Raw genomic sequence first — 25286 nt, forward strand, 5'->3', positions numbered from 1 at the left:
ATGTAACTAAACACTCATTGTGAAACACCACAAAGAGGCCGCAAAAGTTGTTTTCAGAAACTCTTAAACAGAAAAGAACAGTAGCATTAAGGTTTTGCAGTTTTATTTACTGAAATTACATGTTCTGATGTGTAAGGCACATTTTTTCCAATCTGCACATATGTCATATCGTATGACACAAAGATGCCATTGTCAGTCAGTTGTAATAACTTAATGGTACAAAATGTGTATTATCCTATCATACACATAATACAAATTGACAGTGTAGTGTCTCCTCAAGGACAATGTCAATCATAAAAAACAAGCTTCAGGTCACACACTGACATCCAGTGGCAAGCCACAATCAGGAGAAAGGAATCCTTTGGTAAGCATGGAACTGACACCTTTCAGTGACAGTGCATAATTGAGGCAAGATAAATGAGTTTTCATTAGAAATTGCTCAATGAACACATACTTGATACAATACAAACGGTTTACACAGAATACAACAGCCGCCCCCAACATACACAAGACAATGTCATTCATTGAAGGCACGTATGAAAAAAGATGACGTAGTACTGTGCTGTGGTCAATTCTGCTTTTTGTCCTTAGAAACAAAAGAGGAAGCATACTCAAATGAAAGGAAGGTGGTAAGGGATCTGCAGAATTTCTCAAACATTCCGATACAAAGCACAGAGATCTGTAACGGGAGGAGGCAAAAAGATCCTTCTGCTGGTAGCAATGAGTCTGTGTTGGAGGAGTAATGCCCCTAGGTTATTCAACGGCGCCAGGGCGGGTCGCCACATAGACAAACACCACGATGAGGAGCACCACCACAGCCAGCGTAGGCAGCACCACCGTGGCGATCTGCTGCCGTGCTTCCTGCATGGCTTGTTTCCTCTCTTTCTTGTCCTTGGAGGTCTCTTTCTTAGGCTTTCCTTTGAGCTGTCTCATGGCTTGCTCCTTCTCTCCACTCAACAGAAGGGGCTCTTCCCTGCTCGGCGCAGCAATCAGATGTCGGTGATGAGGGTGCCGGCCCCGTTGACCACAGAGAGAAAACCTCCAGGCCTCTCTTCCTGTCAGTGCAGAAATAATGCAGTTAGGGACTGAAGAGAATACCCCACGACCAAAGGATATCTAGAAAAGCAGAAATGCACTTTATAACTTCAGTCAAGGATTAAGAAATCTGCCCCACTCCAATGTTTCTTAATCACATAGTTCCTATCAACAAATTTCATAAAAGCGAGATCTTTCAGTGTAATTCAAGTGAATGTACGGTAACGTTTCCTGTTAATAATTACTGTAAATGAAGTATACAAATACAACTCCTGAAACGCATCAAAAAGTGATCAAGCACTGACTTGTTATTAATAATGGACTCAAATAGTAGTCACTTAAAAGACTGGGCATTTGCGCATAATTCATTCTAGCACATACTATATGGGATTCAAGGTTACCACAAACTCCTTTCCTGATGAAATTAACAGAAGGGAGTCTACTTTAAGAATGCCCAAACTCAATGATGGCAGGGGAAAAGAGAAGTAACTTAAGGAAAATGTTACACTTTTGTAGCCACAGTCATTAAAAACTATATTGTTGTCTATGGTTTGTCCTGTGAAACCCACTTTACTAACATAAACCCAATCGCTATTTCCATGTCTGAAGTAAAGGCAGTTCATAATTGTGCACAGTCAACTAAATCTTTTCCCCCTAAGGCTTTTCAACTGCAGAAACTGGTCCTTCAGCAAACTGTTTATTGGATTCTCTGTTGCACTAACCTGCCCCTACTCATTTCCAATCCACAGTACTTTGCTGTAACCTAGCGCATCTATGTTGTGGGAATACAATGCTCTGTTTTCTGACTTGAACAAACACTGTACCTGGTAAAAATGAGAGAGACTATACACTACAGTACACAGCATTTGAGTTCAGAATTGTCCCCATCAGAACAGAATGTTCTTATTTGCTGTATGCTGCCTATGTTCTGGCACTCTGGGCTTTTATATGCACAATAACATTTTTAAATAGATTGAAAGCATGTTGCTTTAAATACTTTTTCATTCTCCATGACCTCATTGATATGTTGGATTTGTAGAATACCGAAGGAATGATTAATTTCAGTCAGGAACTCCAAAATGCAAACAAGAACTGATGGAACTCATGGAAGCTGGACCATGCCTACTGTAACATGGGGCAGAGAGAGATGACATTAGACTAGCCCTGTGATCTCCTCTCTACAGGAACCACTGGGAAAGGGGAGCAGGTTCAGCACTTTAAGCCACAAAGTCAACATGTCATTATAGCATGACTTTCTCTAGGACTGCAATTTAGTCCCAAAGATGAGAAGAGCGAACTACTGTACAATTGCCAGATCCCCACTAAAAGCCCCTGTTAAAATTACCCTATCCCCACCTCCCAAAAAAAGCCTTGCAATCACTCAACTCTTTAAATACACATTTCCTGTTTGAACTGCCATTTACTTCTGTAACCACTGCCTTTTCTAAGAGATTTTTTTTATGTTTGACTTTTTTAATACAAAAGATTTTCTTCTAAATGGATTTTGCATGAAAGCCAAAAGCCATGGGGCTAATAACTATCGCAGCTGGACTTCCAGTTCTTTTTATCATGAATGTGGTAAAAGCTATTTCCACTCATTCAGAATAACTTTCCTTTGTATTTGCAGGAAAGAAACATGAAAGTACAGCGATTTACTTATGATACCTCTTTATTATCAGTAGGACTGTACAGTCCACGGAAAATCCTTGCTCGTTCTCCCAGTTTTTCCACATAAATCAGTATCCAAACAATATCTGAAAAACAGTGTGGAAACTGGATGATTTTAGCTTCATTTTTGGTGAAATTTCCCATTTGCAGCCAAGCTAGTATCACAATGGAGGATGTCCATCAACCTCAATGGCCACAAAAAAATCTGAAAGCATTATGATTCTCAACAGTGTTATATCTGCTGACTGCTGCTAAAATACAATTAGAACAATCACTTATCCTGAGTTCATTCTTACATGCAGTCATAAGTTAAACCACAAATGTTAAATACATCACCAGATTGATCACTGCAATCTTTCCCTCTTTCCTAGCCCCTGCATGTCTGTTTATTCAGCTCCAATTCTTCTACCCTCACCATTATCTGCTAGACGATTCAAAGTTAAGACTGCTCCACTGGGATACTAAATATTGCATACTTTATAGAAAACCGATCTGCCATCAGATAATGAGAAGAGTCAGTCCTATTTAATGCAACAAAAGCCAAGGACCCATGCATTTGGAACAAATATTGATTACATATTCATTTCCTACAGACATTGTTATATGGGACACCTCCAGCACTTAAAGTTGATTGTCTCCTAGATGAAAGCAAATAGCTACTACTTATGAGTCATATTTGGTGGTGGAAATGGGAATGTACTAAAAGAGGTGTTATTTCCATGAGAGAAAGTGAGCTACTAGCAGAAAATGCCTCTCCATCTCCATCTTGATGATCCTGACAGCCCTTGTCACAGGTGAACTGGTTCAATAAATATTTCTGCGCACTACATACAGTGCCCTCCAAAGGTATTGGGACAGCAGAGTCAAAACTTATTTTTGTTTTACAATCAAAACATTTGTATGAGTGATCATAATATTAATTTGAATGCCAAGCACAACATAATTGCAAAATTACAGTTGCAAAAAAACGTTTGTGAACCCTTTGGAATTGCCTGGATTTCTGCAAAAAAATACTCATACAAATGTGGTCTGATCTTCAACTAAGTCACAATAATATACAAACACAATCTGCTAATAACACACAAACAATTGTACTTCTTCTTCTCAATATTGAACACATCGTTTAAACATTCACAGTCCAGGCTGGGAAAAAGTAATTTGAACCCTTGTATTTAGTAACTGGTAGAACCTCCTTTAGCAGCAATAACCTCCACCAAATGTTGCCTGTAGCTGCTGATGAGACTTGCACAATAGAATTTTAGACCATTCCTCCTTACAAAACTGTTTCAGTTCATGAATATTTCTGGGATTCCTTGCATGAACAGCTCTCTTCAGGTCATCCCACAGCATCTCAATTGGGCTGAGGTCTGGACTCTGACTTGCACTTCATTTTTACTTAATACACATAAAAACACATTAATGCATAACCACAAAACACAAACAGGGATGAGCCTACATCTCAAATTGTATTTAATTTCCTGAATGCAAAATTAAATTGTGCTTCACTAATGTAGCAGCAAATTACTCTCCCTTCGCCCTTTTCTCTAAAGAGCAATCAGAGCTAAGGGAAGTAGACATCATTGGAAAGGAAAAGCATGCATCCTGTGAACCTTGTGAAAGCCTGGGCACAGTACTGTGGTCTATTGATCCCTTGTCTTTCACAAACACTGATCTAAAAGCTTGTCAGACTCTCAATCTGGGTTCACTAGCCTGAATGTGAGCCAATATGAACCTGTCCTGTATTGCAAATACAGCAAATAACCTCTTAGGTATTCACCTAGCACCCTGGCTCTTGACTTAGTGAAGTATGGTGTGGCTGTGCTACCTTATTTTCTCTTTCGTTTAAACCCTGAACTGGATCTGAAATGTATAAGGAAAACAGACAAACCTATTCCTTAATTTTACTACCTAAAATATTTTGTCCATGCAACATGGTGCATTTTCAAATTTTCTGGGTAGTAGTGTATGCTTTATGAAATTTGTTATCCTTGAAAAAACTAAAAAAAGCCAAACAGGTCATTCTAAGATAAATCTGCATGCCTTGCTGTTCTAAAAAAGGTCCTTAAAATAGCAGGGTCTGCTGGGAAAAGCTTTATCAGGACAAAGTTCAGAAGAAAAGCAAAGGAGCTTAATGTTTAAGGAACAAAACTTCACATATAGGGGGCATTTTACAGGCCGCTGGTTAAACAAAATTGATTTTTGTGTAGTCAAGCTGAAAAACAAACAACTGAAACCTTGTTAGACAGGACTGATTATATAAATAAAAATAAAAAACATAAATACACTTACAAGCTATCTAAACTAATAAAATGTCCAAAGTGTTTTACCAATTACTGTAAACATTAAGACAGGAGGCATTAAGACAGGGCGATAATGCATCTCTGTTAAAAACGTAGGATTATTAGTCACAGACCTAACTGTCCACAGAGCCAGCAATTACAATGAATGTTTTGGGAATTCTATGTTTCCCGATAATGGTTTAAGTGAAGAGCTACATTAGCCTCAATCACAGGGACTCAAGGACTCTTGCTTGAGAAAGCCAAATCCTTTAAACAAGGTTTTCACCTCCCCCAACTCTTGATGATGGAATACTTTCTTTCCAAATCTCTTTATTCACATACAGCCTTTTACACTTCCTGTCTGTTTCCCAGATTTCAGTCTCTTTGGATCTCCTTTCCCCAACTCCTACAAACATTCTCCCGTTCTCTTTCACTAGTCCACTTTACCCCACCCTCTGTTTCATACTCCTGCCCTCAGCCTCATTATCTCACCACCCGAGAAAGTTGTTTTTCTTCCTTCTTTCTGCTTTCCAGTGTGGAATTTACATCCATCTGCTGTAAGTATCACAGATTCAACTGAAAAAACTTTCATTTGTTTTCAGCTTTAACTACCATTCATGTTTACACTTTAGAAACAACACAGGAAAATAATACTATTTTTATATGGTATAGTGCGTAAGAGTGTTTACTTTCTTTCAGCCTACACAAAAACTGCAAAGTTCCTAAAAAAACAATCCTAATATGTATCTTTGATCAATCTTGTTTGCCTGATACTGCTCTGAGCTTGTACAATGTATAAATAATTTAAGTACTCCAACGCTTAGACAACAGTTTAAAATAATATACTGTATATGAATGTGACAGTGTTTACCTTTTATAATGGTTTATTACACCCAAGATTTGCACTATTCATAAAAAATGAACAGACACAAATGTATAAAACACTAGGCATCCAGAAGAAGACAAAACTATGCAACAATTACTGGCACTAAACTGTCAAGATGCTGGATACGACTGCAAATTTTCCCTTTGGATTACTTTCATGAACTGGCTATGAAACTTTAATACATCTTCTCCCCCCAAAAAATCAATTCCCTCAATTCTACAGAGGTTTATTTACACAGTCTGCATGTTCTCACAAGCCAGAACAAAACCCATAGTCAACAATGTCTGGAATATAGTAGCGCTGTAAAACATTACACTACCTCTCCTCATCATTTCCACTGCAAGGGCCTCTGCAGCTGCCTCACTGTAGGCCTTTCCAAGAAGACTACTGGCAGCACAAAACTTGCAGAGAATTTAATTTCAAGCAAAATATTTGCACAGATCATTCAACAGCGTCCCATTTCATTACCACAAACCACAACTTCAGTGAACCAGACCAGCTCCTCTGCACAAACTGCACAAAAGGGTGAGAAGGAAAGCACACTTAGAAAACCGTAAATGTGCAAATATTATACTTTTACAAGGTGGTGGAAGACAAATATTGTAAGTAACTGTCTGAAAAGCATTCTCATGCATCAAGTTTTCCATCCCCCTCAACGCTGTAGATTACGGCAGGAATGTTGACTCAAAGTAGCAGTGTGGATGCTATACACTAACATAATGGAATATAAGAATTAGTGGGGGTCTACACAAGCACACAAAGTTTATATTATGATGCTAAAACGTCTAAATTGTACTATTCCCCAATTGTCTTCAAGAACTAATGTAGAACAAAATAACATGTAACTTAATTGCACATTCATATACAGTAGGGTCTCGACAGCCGATATTTAACATTCGCAAATCCACTCATTCACAATGCAGCCTGGCTAACAGGCCCTTGAATGAAAGAAGAGCAGAACGGGATGAAACTGAGCCAAAGGTTAAGTGCAACTCTCAAATTAACCGCACATCAGACAAGGATCATGAGATGAACGTAGCTAGTGAGTCAGGCAGTTCCTGCCTCCCGCCCAGGAACGCTCTATCCAGCGTCTGCATCTCAACCTGGTCAGTGCGATCTATCAGTGTCAATTTGGAGCTCTGATATGGGAAAAACAGACTGTGGGCACATCAATACAATAGCGATACCCATCACTAAAATAACCAGCTTACAGCAAAAAAAAAAAAGCATGTGACTCATGCTAAGGTGAACAAGTAATGTTCCCCATTTTAGAAAAAAGAATTCCCTACCTTAATGTGAGCATTGGCACTGAGAAGGAGCTGCTAGTTTTTCCATCGTCAGGGCAGTAGCAGCTGGATGCAAGTCTCAGGCAGACCACAAGGTGTTCATCTGTCATAGTAGATCTGTACTTTGATTTTATTTTCATGCGAGAGAATGCATTCTCACACAAACAGGTTGATCCAAAAAAGGCAGAGAAGTAAAAGGCAGATCTTATGTTGGGATACTTCTCCAACAGCGGCTCCTGGAACTCCCTCTTCATCTCAGCTGTTGCCCTGGCTTTCATCTGAATGTCATTTTCATTCTCCACTGCTGTTGTGTCGAGGTGAAAGAGTGATCCCACTTTCAAGGCTATATCATCCACATCTATATCTGGGCAAACCGGGAAGCACATGTCTGAGGCAACAGGCACCAGTAATGCAAAGTCAGTGAAACGTGTGCTGAACTCGGATGAGAGGTCCTGAACTCGTTCAATGTAATGTACACTGTCAAGCTGTGCTGTGTCTTTGCCCTGACGCTGAAGCTCTGATTGCATATGATTAATGTAGCGCAGGTTTTGGCGTTGAAGCTTACTTGAGAGCGCTTGTAATCTTCTTTTGAACGTGTGGACACTGCTGATCATGTCGATGACATTTTTATTTTGTCCCTGCAGCTCGGCATTCAGCTCATTCAGCAGTTTAGTCAGGTCTGTGAGGAATGCTAAATCCAGAAGCCACAGGTCATACTCTAATTGGGCATATGCGGCATGTTTAGGCGACTTGAGAAACTCTTTGATTTCAGGCAACAGCTCTCTGAACCTCGCACATCAGCGTGCAGCAACAAGTCCGTGTGGTCTGCGCCTGCCTCCTCCAGGTGCGAGCGAAATGGCCTGCGCTGTAAGCTTCTTGCCCGAATTGAGCACACAACCTTCCTCGCAATGTCCATTACGTCTTTGGGATTTAAAATCTTTCCACAGAATGCTTGTTGATGAATTATGCAGTGATAATGAATAAAATCCAGAAAGGTTTCACTTTGTTTGCACAGTGCAATGAATCCACTGGTGTGGCCAACCATCGCCGGTAATTGAAACGAGCCTAAAAACGGGCAGCTCGGTCTTGCTCACCAACTCCATTAAAACTTGAAAAATATCATCGCCCCGTGTGGGCCCTTTTAGAGGTTAAACTGTGAGTAGTTTCTCTTTTGTCCTCAGACACCATTCAAATAAAAATACATATATGTGCGCCATATCGGTCAATTCATCACACTGCAGGGAAAAACTCTCACATGCAGCTTTGTACTTTTTCCATTGACCCTCAAGGTCTTTTGCCATTGCTTCACATCGTCTAGTTACAGCATTTCTTGACAACTGAATGTCTTTGATGGCAGCTGCGATTTCATTTTTATTTTTGAAATCTCCAAACAGCGAGTCAGCAGCCTCAGCAAACGCTTCTAAGACCTCCATCGCTGCATGACTTTTTGTGTTCAGCCAGGACGTGGCTCACATGGAACGACGCGATGGTTGCCGCTTTCCCTCTTGTATTGGGCCTCGTGAAAACCGACTGCTGTGGTGCTTTTACCGGGAAAGTCTGCATCATAAATTTGGTGTGTAGTTCTGAAATGTTGTTCTATGTTTCCCCTTTAGGGAAACGTAGACACTAGCATTGCAGATTAGACACACACACTTTGAATGCGAAAGTACAAAAAAATAATCATGCTCCCATTCTTTGTGATAATGGCTAGTTTTTGGTCTCTTTCCTTCACTCATTTTTGCTCAGACACTACGATTATCAAATAGGCAATCAAACGTATCAAACTGATGGCGAATTTATCATGGCCAGTCCATTTCGCTCCGCTATGCACCGTAGGGAATGTGGGGTTCTTGTGGCAATAACCGAGACAACGTTCTTGGGTAGCACACACTTTCTTTATTTACAGAAGTCAGCCAGCACCCAGACAACAGAGTCTTTTACAAACAACCCGACAAGGGTTAAACACACACAAGGGCAGTAAAATGTATGAGATAACATGCATAGATTTAAATGGATGATTAGGCTATTGAAACATTCTTGCAATCGACTGGCAAGCACTCCGCAATAGACCACTGGTTGGGCACTGTTGATGTAGAGGATGCAGATTTATGTTGATTATTTTATCTGATTAATATAGGTTTGTGATTAATGCTGTTAGTTTTAGTTGATCAATGTTATTTTAATTATCTTAAAGCCAATGCATTAGTACTATAATCATCATATAAAGGAGGGATGCTTATGTACTGTATTTGTATCATATATATTATATACTGTAGCACATTATACTACAGTATGTATAACAGTATAGGGGTGGACTTGGTTATAAATGAATTTGCTCAAGTAGGTAGCTGCATCAACATGCGTAGGCTGCAAAGGAACAAGTAAAGGTTTATTCCATGGAATAAACCCGTTACCTGTTCCTCTGCAGCCTACACATGCTGACGCAGCTACCTACGTGAACGTTTATTCCATGCTGGAAAGAGACAACGTTTCAGCTGTGGAGTCTTCTTTGGGTGCGTCACTCGAAAAAGGCTTCACAGCCAAAATGCTGTTTTTTTCTTGTCTTATAAATTAATTTGGCTATTCACGATAGTTCTCTGCACCAAACCCTATTGTACATACAAATTATAAATGTATATCAATTGCAAATTCTAGATCTCAAGTTTAACGATTATTGAGCTACTACTAATCTATTTATAAACTGACCATCTTTCTGTAGCAACAACCTCGGAAAATTTAAAATATTTTTAAATTAAGGCACTGCAAAAATGCAAGCTATTAAAAAGCTATAATGCCTGCTAGAAGCTTGTTAGCCAAATTAGGAGAAAGTATTACATACTTCACTTTGGGGGAAAAAAACAGGGATCCCTACAACACAGCCTTTTCATCTGTGGAAATATTCTGTTACTCTCATACTAAGTCACTGTTTTATATAGTAAACTACACTCCTCAGCCATTATTACACATGTTAATTACAGACTTCATGCTATCTTTATTAACTGTATAGTAGATTAAGAACTCTAAATTAATATCAATTCCAACAATAGATATCCCAAAAGTGTAAATGTAAATGTCTTGAAAGCTGAACCCAAAGACTCTCGAAGGCTGAATGTCCCAATTTTACAAACTGTTGTCAGGTATGTAACAGAAAAAAATATGGCCTAATAAGTAAATAAACTTCAGGTTTCACATAAGGTGGACAGTCCAATTGCATAGCAATGTTTGATACTGGTATCTCTGCATGGTATCGAAATGTTCTCATTGTGGAAGCCACAGTCTTCACAGGTTTATTTTCATCTTTTGGAAGATTCTGCTGGCTTTCCGAGGGACCACAAAGAGATGACACTGGTAGTCATAGCAACAGAACACTAGGCTGTGTTGAGGAATCTAAACTTAATAAAACAAAAACAAATGAATGAGACAGTAACAAGAGTATTAAAATGATAGTAGTCATTAATTCTCTCAATCTTAAGGAAAATAACACCGCATATCACATAATAACATGAAGAAGTACTTTTTCAAATAAAACTTGTGGCAGTTTTAGGGAGCTCTTTTATTCCTTTATTCCTGATGGTAACAGATCAGCTGTGTGCGTAATTGGTTTACCCTTCCTAAATTAAACTACGCCAAAAGGGTCATCCTATGTGATTTTCTCCTACTGCTACAATTCATCCAATTCTAAGGTCCATTCATTTATACAGTAAAATATCACTTTGTGAACGGCATCTTCCATAATTCTCTCAATAACGCTGGTAACGAGGCGTCAGAGCAGTGCCTCTGAAACAACTGGCACACTTAATTGGCTCCATTGTGATTACAAAGCTTGATAAATTGATGCATTTTGGAGAGCGAGCCACAATAATGCAATGCAAAGCATCATAAAACAGACAATTGAGTGAGTCAGAAATATTTTAGCCCATATAAAATGATTTCAGGCCTCACAAACTTATACATTCCTTTTTTAAATATCCTGATCTAACTCTATGATTAGAAACATTGTTTGCTTAACTAGCATGGGGTATTAGTATTCTAGCTCAGCGCCTCAATTAATAATAATAATAATAATAATAATAATAATAATAATAATAATAATGTTTCTTTATTAGCCCTATACAATTTCTTGCATTACGAATTTGTCTTTTCGCATACCCCAGCTTTTCTCCATGAGACACAGACACACAGACAGGGAGAGAAGCTTGGGGTCAGAGCACAGGGTCAGCCAATGTACAGCGCCCCTGGAGAAGTTGGGGTTAAGGGCCTTGCTCAGGGGTCCAACGGAGTAGGATTCCTCTGCCAGCCGCGGGATTTGAACCAGCAACCTTCCAGTCACAGGCGCAGATCCTTAGCCACAGAGCCACCGCTCCGCCCCAAAGTCATGGCGCCGGCTGGATTTGAACACCCAACCTGTGGTTTACAAGTCGGGCACCTAGACCACAGTACCACCCGCAAGGTGGAATGATCACCAATCCAATAAAAGATGTCCTGCTTTTACCTCTTCACTTTTACTAAAACAACAGATCACACAGGTAAGAAACTACAGTCAGAGTAGCCAGTGTAGTGTCAAATAAACCTCACTTAAGAGTTCAACAAAGGAAAATATAAGAGATAGACAAGTACAACACTATATCCTATCAAAGGGCTCTACAAAAGGACTGTAGATACAATTTCATGGAGTCTAAGATGCTGCTTATGGTGCTACCAGTGAGTACTGTCAGGGGAGGGGGAGGAGGGAACCATACAAATATTTGCTCCATGACCTGGGATCACCACATTCCACCACTGTTTCAGTTCTCCATTGTTCACAGAAAATTCCAGCCTTGCCACAATGGTCTATTTAATTTCATCAACATTTCACTTCCCATGAAAGCAATATATACAATAGACTTTTTCAAAAGCGACACTGATTGCGAGTACAATTTAACAAGACTAAAAGCCTCTATTAAAGTATGACGGGCATCTAAGAAAATTATTCATAAACCTCAACAAAACAAACTGTCAAAACACACTGCATGTTTGCTTTTGACCACAAGAAATGTATTATTTTAAGCTCCAAACCCTGAGTGTTGTTGCTATGCAATCCACTCAGTATCCTTTAGTTCTGATTTTGTTTCTGCTGAACTTATATATACATATATTCTGTGTCTTTCCTTATCAAGTAAAACATCAGTTGCTCAAGAGGTTATTGGCTTAAAAAACTTTCATGTCTAGACTGATGTTTTTTTTTGTATTCACAGCAGTATTCCAGAAAGCCAGTGTAACCCTGAAGTGATTGACAATTTTTTAAAATGTTTGCAGAATTTACATCGGAATGGACGCCGGGTGTAAATGGGTTAAGTCCGAGTCATTTCAACTTCCATTAGAACCAAACTATACTAAGCATTATAAGAAACCTCTCTCGTAACTGCAACAAATTCACCAGTTATCAAGAAAATAAACCATGGTCACAAGTTAATGCCTTTGGAAGCAATACAGCATGTACATCTGTGACGCACACTGCTCTAAGCTGCAGATACGGTCTTATGGGATTTCTCACGTAGCACTTGGGCAAGCATGTGCCTTGGGCAATAGTAGCAGTAGTGCCAATCTTGGGAAATAAGAGGTTCGTCTTGACCAGGCAAGGACCATACTCCAGACATTTATTCAAACACTCATTTGATTAACCAGTGATGAACAGACTATTGTCACTAATGAGACCTGCAGTTGTATCAGATAACTGAACACTGCAGATGAAGCAATCCCTGGTATAGATAAATCTGCTGAGTCGCACTTGTCATTTTTTTAGTTGTAAGCAGATTTCATGATAATTACCACAGGTTACAATCATGCATGACCATTACATTAATACGGCTTCACGTCCCTCCAAGACATGGAGTGGAATAATCATAGCCAGTCTACGATTATTTCAGCTATCACATACAGCAATCACAAACTGATTAAATCAAACTGTGGTGCACACACTTGACAGAAAGCAATTGACCTTTCATTTTTATCAGGTTTAACCTTCAGCTCTTCAAGCATCAACAAAAGATACTGGACTCAATAAGAGGACAAGTCTCCCTGGCTACAGCATAATGAGTGCCCATTATAGTAAATGCAGCATTGTTAAGACTGGGGGTAGCTGCCAAGGTGTGCATTGTGCTCAGTACACTTTAATTTGCAAAGCATGGGGACCAGTCCCTTGGTGTAGTACAAAGTTCTAGCCAATTCTAGCACATACAGAAATGTATATCAGTTGCCTTAAGACTTGCATAATGACTGTCAACACAGTGACATGCAAGTTTAGGGGCTGTGACGAAGAAGAAGAGGTCAGTTAAATGGAAAGACCTGTATAATTTAAAATGACCAGGTGCCATAGATAGTATTTGCTTTACTGTTCTGACCATTCTGAATCCATTTATTACAGATTCAGACAGAAACAGGGCTGTCCAATTCCAGTCCTGGAGGGCCAGCCTACATGCATGTTTAAAGCAGCAGTTAAATTGGTCTAGTTAAGCCTGTAACCAGCTTGTTTACCTCATTAAGAGCTGAGTTGGAATGAAAAGCTGTAGACACACTGTCCCTCTGGGACCATGATCGGACATTCTTGTACTAAAATACTGCCCTGTATGCGTCTGACATGCTTGTCATGTGTTTATTAAGCAATGCAAGTATAAAAGCCTGGAAAAAAATAATCTATCCACTCCCTTTATATTTATTGCTTTATGAAGACATACCAAAAACTGAACAATCTGACTTTCAAGTTAAAGTCTCAAAGTGTGTTACACAAGGTCTGACATAAAGCTCTCTGTGTTACTGTGTCCATTCAGTCAGCTGGGCTCAACCTTCACTGAATAATACATTCAAACTCACAAATACCTGTGTGTTGTTATAAGATTGGGCCGCTGAGCCTTATTAAATTTTACACTTGTGCAGATCATCATAAAACTGCACATACTTTTGGTAAAGATATGGAAAATAGTTCTTCCGACAGCTGTAACAAGGGAAATAATTTAAAGGTTTCCAAGTCCTTCCAAGTTCTTTCCCATGCTAGACGGCAGTATAATTTACTTTCAAACCTTCCATGTTGTCTTTAGGCCATCACATTTGTCCCTTCTCTTGTCTCCCTCTTTAAGGCTAACCCAAGACATGACACCGCTTCAACCAGCCCGGATGCTAGATAATATTTATATTTAGGGAACAATTTCTATTTTTAACAACCTCCTGAAGTCACTTCCACTTCCCAGGGTCAAATATAACAGATTGCTAGTGTTGGTAATTGTATTACTTTTTAGACGCACAATTATGGATGAGGTTCCTCCCTTACACAGAATAATAGCAATTAGACAATTAAGGTGAGAGCCTGATTGCTTAGTCTAATGCTTCTACGTTTAATCAAAAATAGTAAAAAGTAGGCTAAATAAAACACTAAACTCTTTTGTAATGTCATAACAACGGGAATTATTTTGTTCTCAAAGAAGATGTTTACTAATCTTCAGTGCATTTTAAAAGCATATGATCCTGATTTATGGTTGTAACTCATACAACTCATCTCTAAACTGACTGTAAGAGTCCAGCTGTGCCTCGAGATCAATGTGTTCCCATGACTAATGTTAAAAGTGAAAAACTTCACAAAGACCTACTACATTGGAATCCACAAAGAGTTATCTGCAGAATCCATTTAATAAGGCAACCAGAATCAGGAATTCGAGAATTTTAAGAATAAAACTTCATATTATTTGTTCTCTTGATTTAATGAGTGCTTGTTTGCACCAAAACACTTAAAACTTTGGACAGTAATATTGTCCAATATTATCTCAGTTTTTTTTTAAATAGGGATGACAATGTGTTGACAGTTTTCCTGTTGCACTCGTAAAGTAAAATTCTAAGGATTTCAAGAAATATGAAAACCATAAAGTTGAACAGTCAATACCAAGTTTTTTTATTAAAAAATATTTCTTGAACTCTGTTCCTTTTCTTGAACTCCGTGTAACATTAATAAAATGACTGACACATCTTAGCTCGTGACTGACAAAGAAATCAAGTGTACTTAAGCATAATGCGAGTGCATTTAGTCAGATACACCATTTATTGTTCCACTGCTTGTTAGTGACAGTGCTGAATCTACCATCAATGCACACACAGCAAAACCACTGCACAGCACTTCTGTGCTTTTGGACTGTCCTGCTTAATGGAGACCAAGATTCTGACACCCAAAGCTTGGCTTAACCCTAGAAGGCTGTACGTTCTTTTCCTGCAAAACCTTACAGCCAGTAAACCTTCTATTGTCCAAATTTTGGACCATTAAATGTCACGTCATAACTTGTGTGCTAATACAGCATAAACGGAAAAAGGTTGTACCTTCATTAAACCTTCTACACAAATACTTAATTGAAATTGTTATTTTGCGACAGGGCTAACGATATTTTGTTCCTCATATTTCCAATTTGTCCTGTACTGTAAATAAACCAACAGTTCTTTCCAATAATACTGTTTGACACTTTACATTTCAACCAGGCATACTTCTCAAGGAAAAGCATTTCATCCTAAATGCCATTAATAAAGTATTCTGACCTACCCCTTTAAGATCAGAAACTAGTTCTTGCACTAGAAGGATGGACCCATGATAAATTGTTTTTGTACACTTTAGTTTAAGGAACGGTACTAAGCTATGACTACAAAAAAATGCTTTTACACCACTAATTTAACTCTGAAAAGGCAATTCTGCATGTTTGTCTACTTACCAATTACTGCTGATGTTCAAGCTGTTAGAAGTACTGAAAGCCTATCCCCCGGGTTTTATGTCCTGTCAAGAACAAATACACTATGACACTAGATGAAAGCAGCTTCTCACACTAAATATCTTACCTAATTAAGAGAAAGCTGCACATTTTCCATCACATTCTATGGTTCTGATTTAAAGAACATTGCAGGCACTTCCAGGGTTCTAAGAGCATAAGTGAAAAAAAGTGATGTGCAGTATTTGAAACCTCCAAAATAACTATTTCATCCACAATGCATTCATATCAATAAGTATCTGTTCCCTCAAATTTTCAGTGACATTTTAGTTTAAGGAAATCGAGCATATTTTATAAACAAAAAAGTGCGTGTAGAGGCATATCCATGAGCCAGTCTACATTGCAAAACAGACTGGCTAAACTGCGGATATATCGGGATATTAATCAAATATAACTATTTTTTTTAATGTGTAAAAGGGTGACTTATTTAACCTAATCTGTATAAGGCACGTGTATTGATTACATCGGTAGTACTTATCACACTTGAAGAGGAATAATGTCATTTTAATTGAATTTTACATTTAATGCTCAATCCTTTTATGTACAGGTATATGATTACTGTACCTGTTAAACAAACCAAAGAAAGCAACGCTATTGTGCTCGGGTAAAAAAGGTAAATGTTTTTTTTTTCTTTGCAGGTTAAGTAGCAATGAGCAGGAAAAATACATTAAATACTGAGTTAACTGAGTACGATTACTTATTTATTATTATTTTTATCTTGTCCAACTGCAGTGTATTCAATAAATACATGCATATAATGTAATTCCTCTATGCTTTAAGACAGACCTCATTTCTTTAAAAAAAAAACTACAGCTACTTAGACCTGCTTTCTACACAAAGCAATCTGAAACCAGCCGAGTTGAGTTCGCGATTCTATTTAAAAACGGAAATACAACGCCAGCTTTTATTATTTGGCATTTTCAGCAGTACATTCCATTCCAGAAACAGTTGGGACAGTTGAGAACTACGTTAAGTTACAAATTACGAAGTACTCAATTCGTAAATTTTAACCGAGTGAGACTACGTGAGACTCTTGTTTGATAAACCTACCAAGACCCGAAATCAAACACTGTATGCGTTTTAATTCACAAGATGAAAGGCCCTTCTCTAAATGAAAGCACTGCAGATCTACTTTGTAACTTCAGAAAGTTGCCTGTTCGTAAATGTACAGTAGCTCGTGTTAATCCACAGGCGCAAGACTGCGTGTTACAAGTAGCACTTCATAGTTGCCTGTCAGACTGTACTTAAAAAACAAGACTTTACTTACCTACAGCGGAAGAGAAGCGGTTTTTATTTTACGAAAATATATTAAAAACAAACTCCGTCTTGTTCTTGTTTCATGCGGTGGTTTCCAGAAATCACGTACGACTCCTTAGCATTTAGCCTCTATACAGTCTGCCGTGCTAGGCTGCAGACCCCCCCCCGTCTCCCGTTTGACTTGTCTCCGGATTACGTGGCAGCAGAGCAGTCAGTCTCAACCCGTATAGAGGGGAGGCCGAGAAAGGCACCGGAATAGCGCAGTCTACCGGACAGGAGCGGAGTAGCGCTGGCACTGCCGCAACCCGAATGAAATGCTTCCTGTCTTACCTAGGCAGGACGCTTGCGTAAGAGCGCAACAAGTTGTTCAAAGTATTTATGGAATATGTGCATATGCACTTATTGACTTTGCAATATCCACAAGCAAGGCAGAGTCTGATTACTGTATGTTTTGCACATGTATTTCAATGAAATTAAGATAAAGCAGACAGAGGTGACGTTTGTGCTTTTATTAAGTTATATTTGCCAAACATTCCATTTGAAAATAAACTTAATACAATACGGCATTCCATGTTTACCATAAATATTGATAAAATCCTTAAAAATATCATGCTGGTTTGCATAATGAAGATGAGATATCCATGCATTGACGGGTATGTAAAATGTATTTTACATATATAACGGTTATACAGTATGTTATATAGATATCACAGTTATCTGCCTTGTACAATATGTAATTCAAATTAATTCAGTTGATGGATGCGAAGTTTACAGCTTGACAGAACCAGACGTAGAAAAGGTACAATGTAAGTACAGTGTTTATTGATGGTGTGCAAAACTGAAATACATCTGTAGTGCCGAGCACTGCAGGTAACTATCCAAACTACGGACTTCAAATCTGGGAAGGAAAGGGATACAGCCACGGGTAACAAACAACTGGATCATTTCAAAACCAGGCGAGTCTATTTCCGAGCAGTTCCACTGTTCTTGATCGTTCTGGGTTCTCAGGACACAGCCTTTTGTGGCTATTTAAATAAAGCTGCATCCATCTTACATTTGACTGCACGATTTTTATAACAGCGATAAACTGCCGATAATAAAACGAAAACAAAAGTATAGTAACACGCTGCATTCATGTATTGAATTAGCTGCATACATTTTCATGTACAGTAGTTTTTAAAATAAATTTTCGGTAGAAAACGCGCTATGCAAGTATTTATTACAGAGCTAAATTAATCTATAGTTAAAAGTGACAAAGATATCACACTTTAACTGCAGGAAGAGACTTTAAATAAAGAAATGCTTGCATGCATATTTTTAAAAGGCTTTCGTGATTCTTAAAACAGGTTCCATAACAAAGACCTACAATCACTGAATAAACATGGTTTTGGAGGAAGAAAATCACAGGGAATTAAATCTGATTTTGATATGCAGAAGAGTGAGATTAAATGGCTTTTACTGAATATTAGCTATGAAAAGAGGATCATTCAGCCTGGCGTTTATGCAGCATACAAAATGCCAGTTTGAAGATCATCTTCCATAATCATTTATGCGCTGCATTTCTTCTAAATGTTTAGCAATGGTAATGTCTTCCTGGATTCTTGTGACCCACGCTAAAGCCACTCAAGCTAAATCTCCTGATCACCTTTTCGCGATCATTTTAAAGTACCTATTTCTTCATCAATTTCCCTACGGGATTAATGAAGTATTATCTATCTAAATCATTTTACTGGAATAGATAGAAACCACTTGCAAATAATCTTTGCAAAAAAAGGGAAAAATTCAAACTTTCTCTTTTATGTGAATTCCGGTGGGAATTGATGGATGGGGATAGCCTTTCAACTAGACACAACTTCTATTGAATCACTTTGACCATATTTAATTGGAGGATTAAATGTGCATTACACCTACATAATTAATATTGTTTTGCTGAATGTGCAGTGTCATAAAGATGAACCATTTTTTTGCATTAGTTTTTATTAGCCAGATGGGGTCAAGACTGAATCACACCAATACCCATGTGGGTCTCTGTTGTGTTGTTTCTTTGTCCATTGCGACAACAGGTTTTAAAACCAAAAATACATTATTTTTACAGGAAGATTTTGCTACAGATCATTTTCAGCCATCATTAACCTATATGCATGTTGTAATACTACCAAAGCTCCAGGTGGTATTTTTTGTCATGCTGTCTATTCGTTTTTCATGGGGTTGTGCCTTCTAACAAACACTGCCTTTAATATATTTTTTTCCCTCATGCATTCAATTTAACCAGCAGCAGAAAAGGCAATTAAAATTCAGGAGGCCCACAATACTGCAGGAGATCACAAAATCCTTTCAATAAATCCAAGTCAATAGAACAATTGCAGAAATTGGTTCTCTATGTTGCATCTCAGAAGTTTTGTCAGAACAAATGCAATAAGAAATGATGTTGGAGGTTGTGTGCACTAGCGTAAACAATTTTGAAAATATCTTGATTGCTTTCAACCTTAGTAGTGTCTCCATGTTAAGAGATTGAGATTGATGAATTCTGGAATTAATCAAAACAATGATGAGTGATGCCCTCTACACTTTCCATTGTTTTTCTTAAGTCTTTTTTTTAAAAGAAAAAGTAAACTAACTGAAAAACCTAAAACAGTTGTAATATTACACTTTGTCCAACTAATGCTTGAATTGCCACAATGATACCATGGTACTGTAGCTCATGTGTGGGTGGAGTAATGGCACTGTGGCTAAGGATCTGCGCCTGTGGCTGGAAAGTTACCGGTTCAAATCACGTGGCTGGCAGAGGAATCCTACTCTGGTGGGCCCGAGCAAGGCCCTTAACCCCAGCTGCTCCATGGGTGCTGTATAAATGGCTGACCCTGCGCTCTGACTCCAAGCTTCTCTCCCTGTCTGTGTGTCTCATGGAGAGCAAGCTGGGGTATGCAAAGAGACAAATTTCTAATACAATAAATTGTATATGGCTAATAAAGTGATCTTATCTTGTGCTTCCTAACTCTATTTAACAGGACGTTTCATTTGTAGATAACATGTTTAAATAACAGACTGTTAAACTCATTCCCAGTAACAAAACCAAAATTAAAGTGCATAACAGAAATCCCAGATAAGATTCCCTTCAACACAGAGACTTAAGATGACACTTGTGCATTCAGAAAGCTTTACTTTGCATTGTGTGGTTATTTCTGTACTAATCTAGTTAAAAAATAACTAGCACAGACATATCTTGCCCACAATGGATGGAACCACTGAAGAGCGTTAAGAATCATTTATGTGCTCGTACTTCACACATCTGGAAAGTTTTATTTGGAAGTAAGTTTTGATAAGGTATGTTATGTATTTATAGTACAGAAGTTGCCATAATAACTTAAAAAAACATGGCCAGATACTGCATTTCACAATCGAGAAGAATTTTAAACAAATGGAAAATATAGTGCCCTGGCTTCATGGTAGATGAGATATTTAGGCAAAATAAGTCAAAGTATGGTACAAATACTGTCAGCAGTCCATTTAAATTTTAATTTTAAAGCTGAAACTACAAAATAGTGCAAACAAATTACACTTTATCGCATAAGTCACCCCCCATTTAACAAATTTATGTAAAGCACTACCACAAGATTTGAATAATTTATATTTATATTAATTTAGCAAGTGATAACTTTTCTTCTGTTCTGCAATGTTAAGATCTAGGAGGATAGTGGTCAAGGTTATCTTGAAGTATTGAAAGATTCCAACATTCGCATTGCTTGCAATGCATTTAAAATGAATTCTGGTTAAACAAATGCTATTTTCTGTTCTGTCTTTCTGATCAAAGGTTTCTTGACTCAGCTCCCAGACAAATGAAATATTTCATTATGCAGCTCATTCTTGCAAACACTGCAATGTATTTTGAAGTACCAGAAATCGGTATCAGAAAGATGCTTATTCCTGGTAATATCTGGGAACCTGCAGCTTGTTTTGAAAGCATAGGTGTGCAAGGTAATTCCAATAAATAGAGATAACTCCATTAAAAAAAAAAAAGAAAAAGTCAAGGTGAAGAACAACGTGATGTTCTCTGAAAGTTTGTCAGGTGAATTTTCTCACTTTTCAAGTGGACAAAAAAAACTAAGGGTGAAACTGAACCAATATGGCTCTTGCTGCTCAAATAATTTTACAGCTTACTGTTAAGTGAACAAATTCCATTACCACCGATAGTTTCTTGCTTAAAAAAACATTAGTTATCTTAATAGCATAATACAGTCATATTTGTCAATTTAAATCCAGAAGACAAGAGTATTTAAACCCTGGTTTAGGGTATTGCATAAACCCTCCTATGGCAGAAATTAAAATGACTAGACACCCCCTGAAGAGTGCAATGAGGTTTTGGCTCTTCAGAGGAGAAATTTAAGAACATTCCTCCATGTAGAAGACACTCAATCCCTTTAGTTTGTAAGACAGCTATGCCAATTTGATTTAGAATAAAAATGTTTAAAAGGATTGAGGTCTAGAGATTGTGATGGCCATTCCAGAACATTAAGTTTTGTGCACAGTTAACCATTACTTTGTCAATTTAAATGTTTGGGATCCCCTTCATGCTCAAGTGTAAATTTTCTGTCAAGTTTGAGCTTCTTGGCTATACGAATCGGGTGACAGGGCAAAATGTGTTGGTACAAAACTTTGAAGGGCCCAAAGCAGGAAACCGGGTAATGATTTGGAAGCCCTGTATAACTGCACTTCCAAAGAGAAATATATGGCATAAGGAATAAAAGTGACACTTGTGTTTTCTGCAATTCAATTAATTTGACGAATAGGCCTTTAAACTGTGCGATGCTGCTAGGATTACAGAATGTAAGGGAGACATTATCCAGCCTATATTTCATCTTGACATATGATGATTTTTGATCCTATTTCAAGTGTATGAAATAAACATGGAGGGTACTGTACAATGACATCCTGGATACCCATTTATCCAACCATTTCTTTACTTCAGCAATTTGAGTGAAGTACCTTATTCAAGGGTGTAACTAGTTTTCCAACCCACAGATCTCAAACTGGGAGTCCACTACCCCCAAAAATGCCAAGAGTCCTTTAATAATGCTTTACAACTGTAGCAAATGTATTCTCAAAACAACCTTCCTGACATTGCATAGCCTTTGAATAAAAATAAGGTTGGCTCTTAAATCCCACATTTATTGCTAGACCAAGAAAAAAACCCAATTCTGGGATCTCAAAACATCTTGTTTTGGGAAAGCAGTTCACATACAAGTCAGGAGTTGAAACATTAACAACTACTCTTATTCTTCTTTTGTATGAAATTACTGCAAATGTGCCTGTCTGCCTCGTACTATGTGTATGTCTCTGAAATGGAAAAAGAGCAGCCACACAGTGTTTGTAAGGCACTTTAATCAGAGAAACATTTTACAAATACAGTTAATCTAATTACTGTTGGTCACATTTAAATTAGAAATACATAATGGTATAATTCACAAAATTCAAATAAGTTACAAGACAACACTAAAAATAGAAATTAAATACTCAGTGTTGGGTTCGCTTTTCTCTCAATTTCTGCAGAGTTTTCTGTGGAGAAAGATATGATGTTAAATTTTACCCAACATTCATGAACAATTAAAAGTTTAGAAAAGTTAATTAAATGAAGATCTTAAAACATTTACTATAAGCAAAAACAGCATTTACTTTGAATCTCCATACTACAAGACTTTGACTAAATTCAGTGACTGAAACATCTTAGGAAAAATTGAATACCATACAGCTAAAAGAATAACAAGTTCAAAACATTGCCATAAGAATTTGGTAGAAGAAAAAGCATGCAGATTTATCTACAAAGTCTGAAGTAAAACCCGACAATGACATTAAAGAACCAAAAAAAGGTTTCTAGATAAATTTGTTCATACTCCACCCCCCACCCCCAAGAGAGGTTTAAAGCAAAATACATTTTTCCCTCTGCACAATGATCAGATTACAGTGGTAACTGATAAAGTTTGTTCTCGTCTCTAAAATTCAACTGTTAAATCTTTATTGAACTGTCATGTTTGCCACCACTACTGCTGGTCAGTCTGAAGCAGAAGTTAAGAAATAGTACATCTGTATCCATTCCTAATCAAAAACTCCAATCCCACTTTCTAAAGCAAAGTGTCTGACATGCTTCACCCTCTATTAGGCCAGAGGGCAGCAAGATATCCGAAGTGGGGGATACCAAAGGAAAACAGTTCATTTGACCAAATTTTAAAAGTTAACATCACAGCAGAGCAATGCAAGGCAGCTCCCTTAAATGGGCCCAATGTTCATTTTTGGTTATATACTGTAAATAAGCCTCTCTTTACCAAGTTAAACACAAAAATGGAAAAATCTGTAATATTTTTTCATACATTGTGGGAATGGACTGTGGTGGTACTGTATACCCTTAGGATTTAACAGCTGACAGCAATAGGATAGAATGCTCCACCTCTAAATACCTACCCGCTGAAACTGTTTCGCCTTTTCCCGATTTTGTGCATAAGCTTCTTGTCTCATCTTAATTTCCTTCTGCTGCTTCACCTCTTCAAGTTGGTTATATAACCTATAAAGACATCAGACCAGTTATTTTTCTCCACAGCAGTAGTTACATTTCACAGATCACCGCTCTCTAGACAACACTTTTATTTGAACTGCCAGTATGGAGTCACAAACATTTAAAACATTTCATCTACAGCCCTGTTTGATCTACACTATTACAAAGATAAAGGCTTGGGTCAGGTTCGGAAACATCATGTACTTCAATAAGGAAAACGGGAGTAAAAGTTTTGGATTTAAAATTCAAAACTGAGGGAGACATGGATTATTTGTAGATGCAACTTAAATGGCAGTCTGTACAAAAGAGAATTGACAAATGTTCAACTTAACTTGTTCTTACACCCTCTTCTGACTCTTGAAGCAAATATGGGCTCATTAATTTTCAAGGGGAAAAACAGCAAGAGGATGCTTTAATAAATGCCACAGCTACAGAGTGCTAGTCCCACAACAGCTCTTGTAAACATGAATGGCAGTTTTGAGGGCACAGCCAAATTGCCCTGCTTGGTTTATGGTTTAAAACCAATGCATTCTGGCAGATATCCTCTCATAAATTAAACTATTAAACCAATTTATACAAACTACAGCAGCCCAAGACACTCACTTAATTTTATTAAAATACAGAATTGGATTTGAGTGGCTAGATCGGTACACAAAACATTTGCGCATGCCTTTGGCTGTACACAGAACCAAAATTATGAATATCAGTAATAGTCCAGCTTTTGACTAGCAAAACTAAGTAGGAACTATGAAAGTACCCCTATTACCCATTGTAAATTGAGAAATTATGAATGAAAGACAGACCATAAAATAGGTTAGAGATTACCTAGTAAGTTGCTGTGGAAATCGTCAAAAGTGTACAGGATCTACCCACCTCTCTGTTCTTTGGTACATCTCCATTTCGGAGAACTTTCTTTGTTCAGGAGTGCAGACCTTCACTTCACCCACCCTTTTTAATTCGCACATGCCTGCTGATATCACGTCAAAAACAAGCAGGACAGAAAATATGAAAAAAAAAAATCAATAAATGATAGCATATGAAATTTGTCAATATATGTGACCCAAGAGCCAAAAATCAAGCTGAGTTTAGTTCCCAAATAACATTATCTTGAAAAATGTGTGACTTTAAAGAGCCTGGTTTTAGGAAAACACACCTTCATTTTTTTTTACAATCTAGAAAAAATAATGTGGACTGAATAGAATTAGTGATGTGAAAGTGGCTTTGGAGTCTGGTTGTAGAAATACAAAATGGAACAAAAAGCACACAAGTTGCATACCAGAGGGTAAAGTTTGTGCTTTGCAGTTCATTTTCTCGCTCTGTGCAAGAGATTCAAGAGGTTTTACAGTCCGCATCATTCTTGATTGGAGTCTCCTAGTTTTAATCTCTTGTACCCTTTCAGCAGACTTCTCAATTAAATTCTTCTTTTTCTGAAGGAAGAGCTCCTGTAAACTACCAGATGAGGAATGTAACTCCAGGAACATCACTGCGTCAAAGATGCATATAGGGGAAAAAAAAAAGTCAAATTAAATGACAAGAGATAAATGAACTGTAGAAGCT

General features: G+C 37.8%; 1 protein-coding gene and 1 long non-coding RNA gene across 4 annotated transcripts in view; both read right to left on the bottom strand.

Annotated features, from left to right (window-relative positions):
• Positions 1 to 928: 928 nt before the first annotated feature.
• Positions 929 to 17367, bottom strand: LOC148830474 (uncharacterized). Its single transcript, XR_016091294.1, has 3 exons — positions 17196 to 17367; positions 15875 to 15936; positions 929 to 1055 (listed from the first exon to the last, which is right to left on the bottom strand). It is a non-coding gene; the product is annotated as an uncharacterized LOC148830474 (long non-coding RNA).
• A 5182-nt stretch (positions 17368 to 22549) lies between these two features.
• cep295 (centrosomal protein 295) overlaps positions 22550 to 25286 on the bottom strand; it is a 28193-nt gene continuing 25456 nt past the window's right edge. For 2 of the 3 annotated variants that reach the window (XM_088921885.1, XM_088921883.1), the window contains exons 30-33: positions 25006 to 25212; positions 24603 to 24699; positions 23639 to 23738; positions 22550 to 22738 (exon numbers count right to left, since the gene is read on the bottom strand). In XM_088921885.1, coding sequence (XP_088778011.1) covers positions 22697 to 22738; positions 23639 to 23738; positions 24603 to 24699; positions 25006 to 25212 — 446 coding nt within the window. In that variant the 3' untranslated portion in view covers positions 22550 to 22696. The remainder of the gene's footprint in view (positions 22739 to 23638; positions 23739 to 24602; positions 24700 to 25005; positions 25213 to 25286) is intronic. The other variant, XM_088921884.1, reaches the window with a different exon arrangement.

This window comes from Atractosteus spatula, chromosome 7 (assembly GCF_055471065.1).
Source record: "Atractosteus spatula isolate fAtrSpa1 chromosome 7, fAtrSpa1.hap1, whole genome shotgun sequence".
Classification (NCBI taxonomy): domain Eukaryota; kingdom Metazoa; phylum Chordata; class Actinopteri; order Semionotiformes; family Lepisosteidae; genus Atractosteus; species Atractosteus spatula.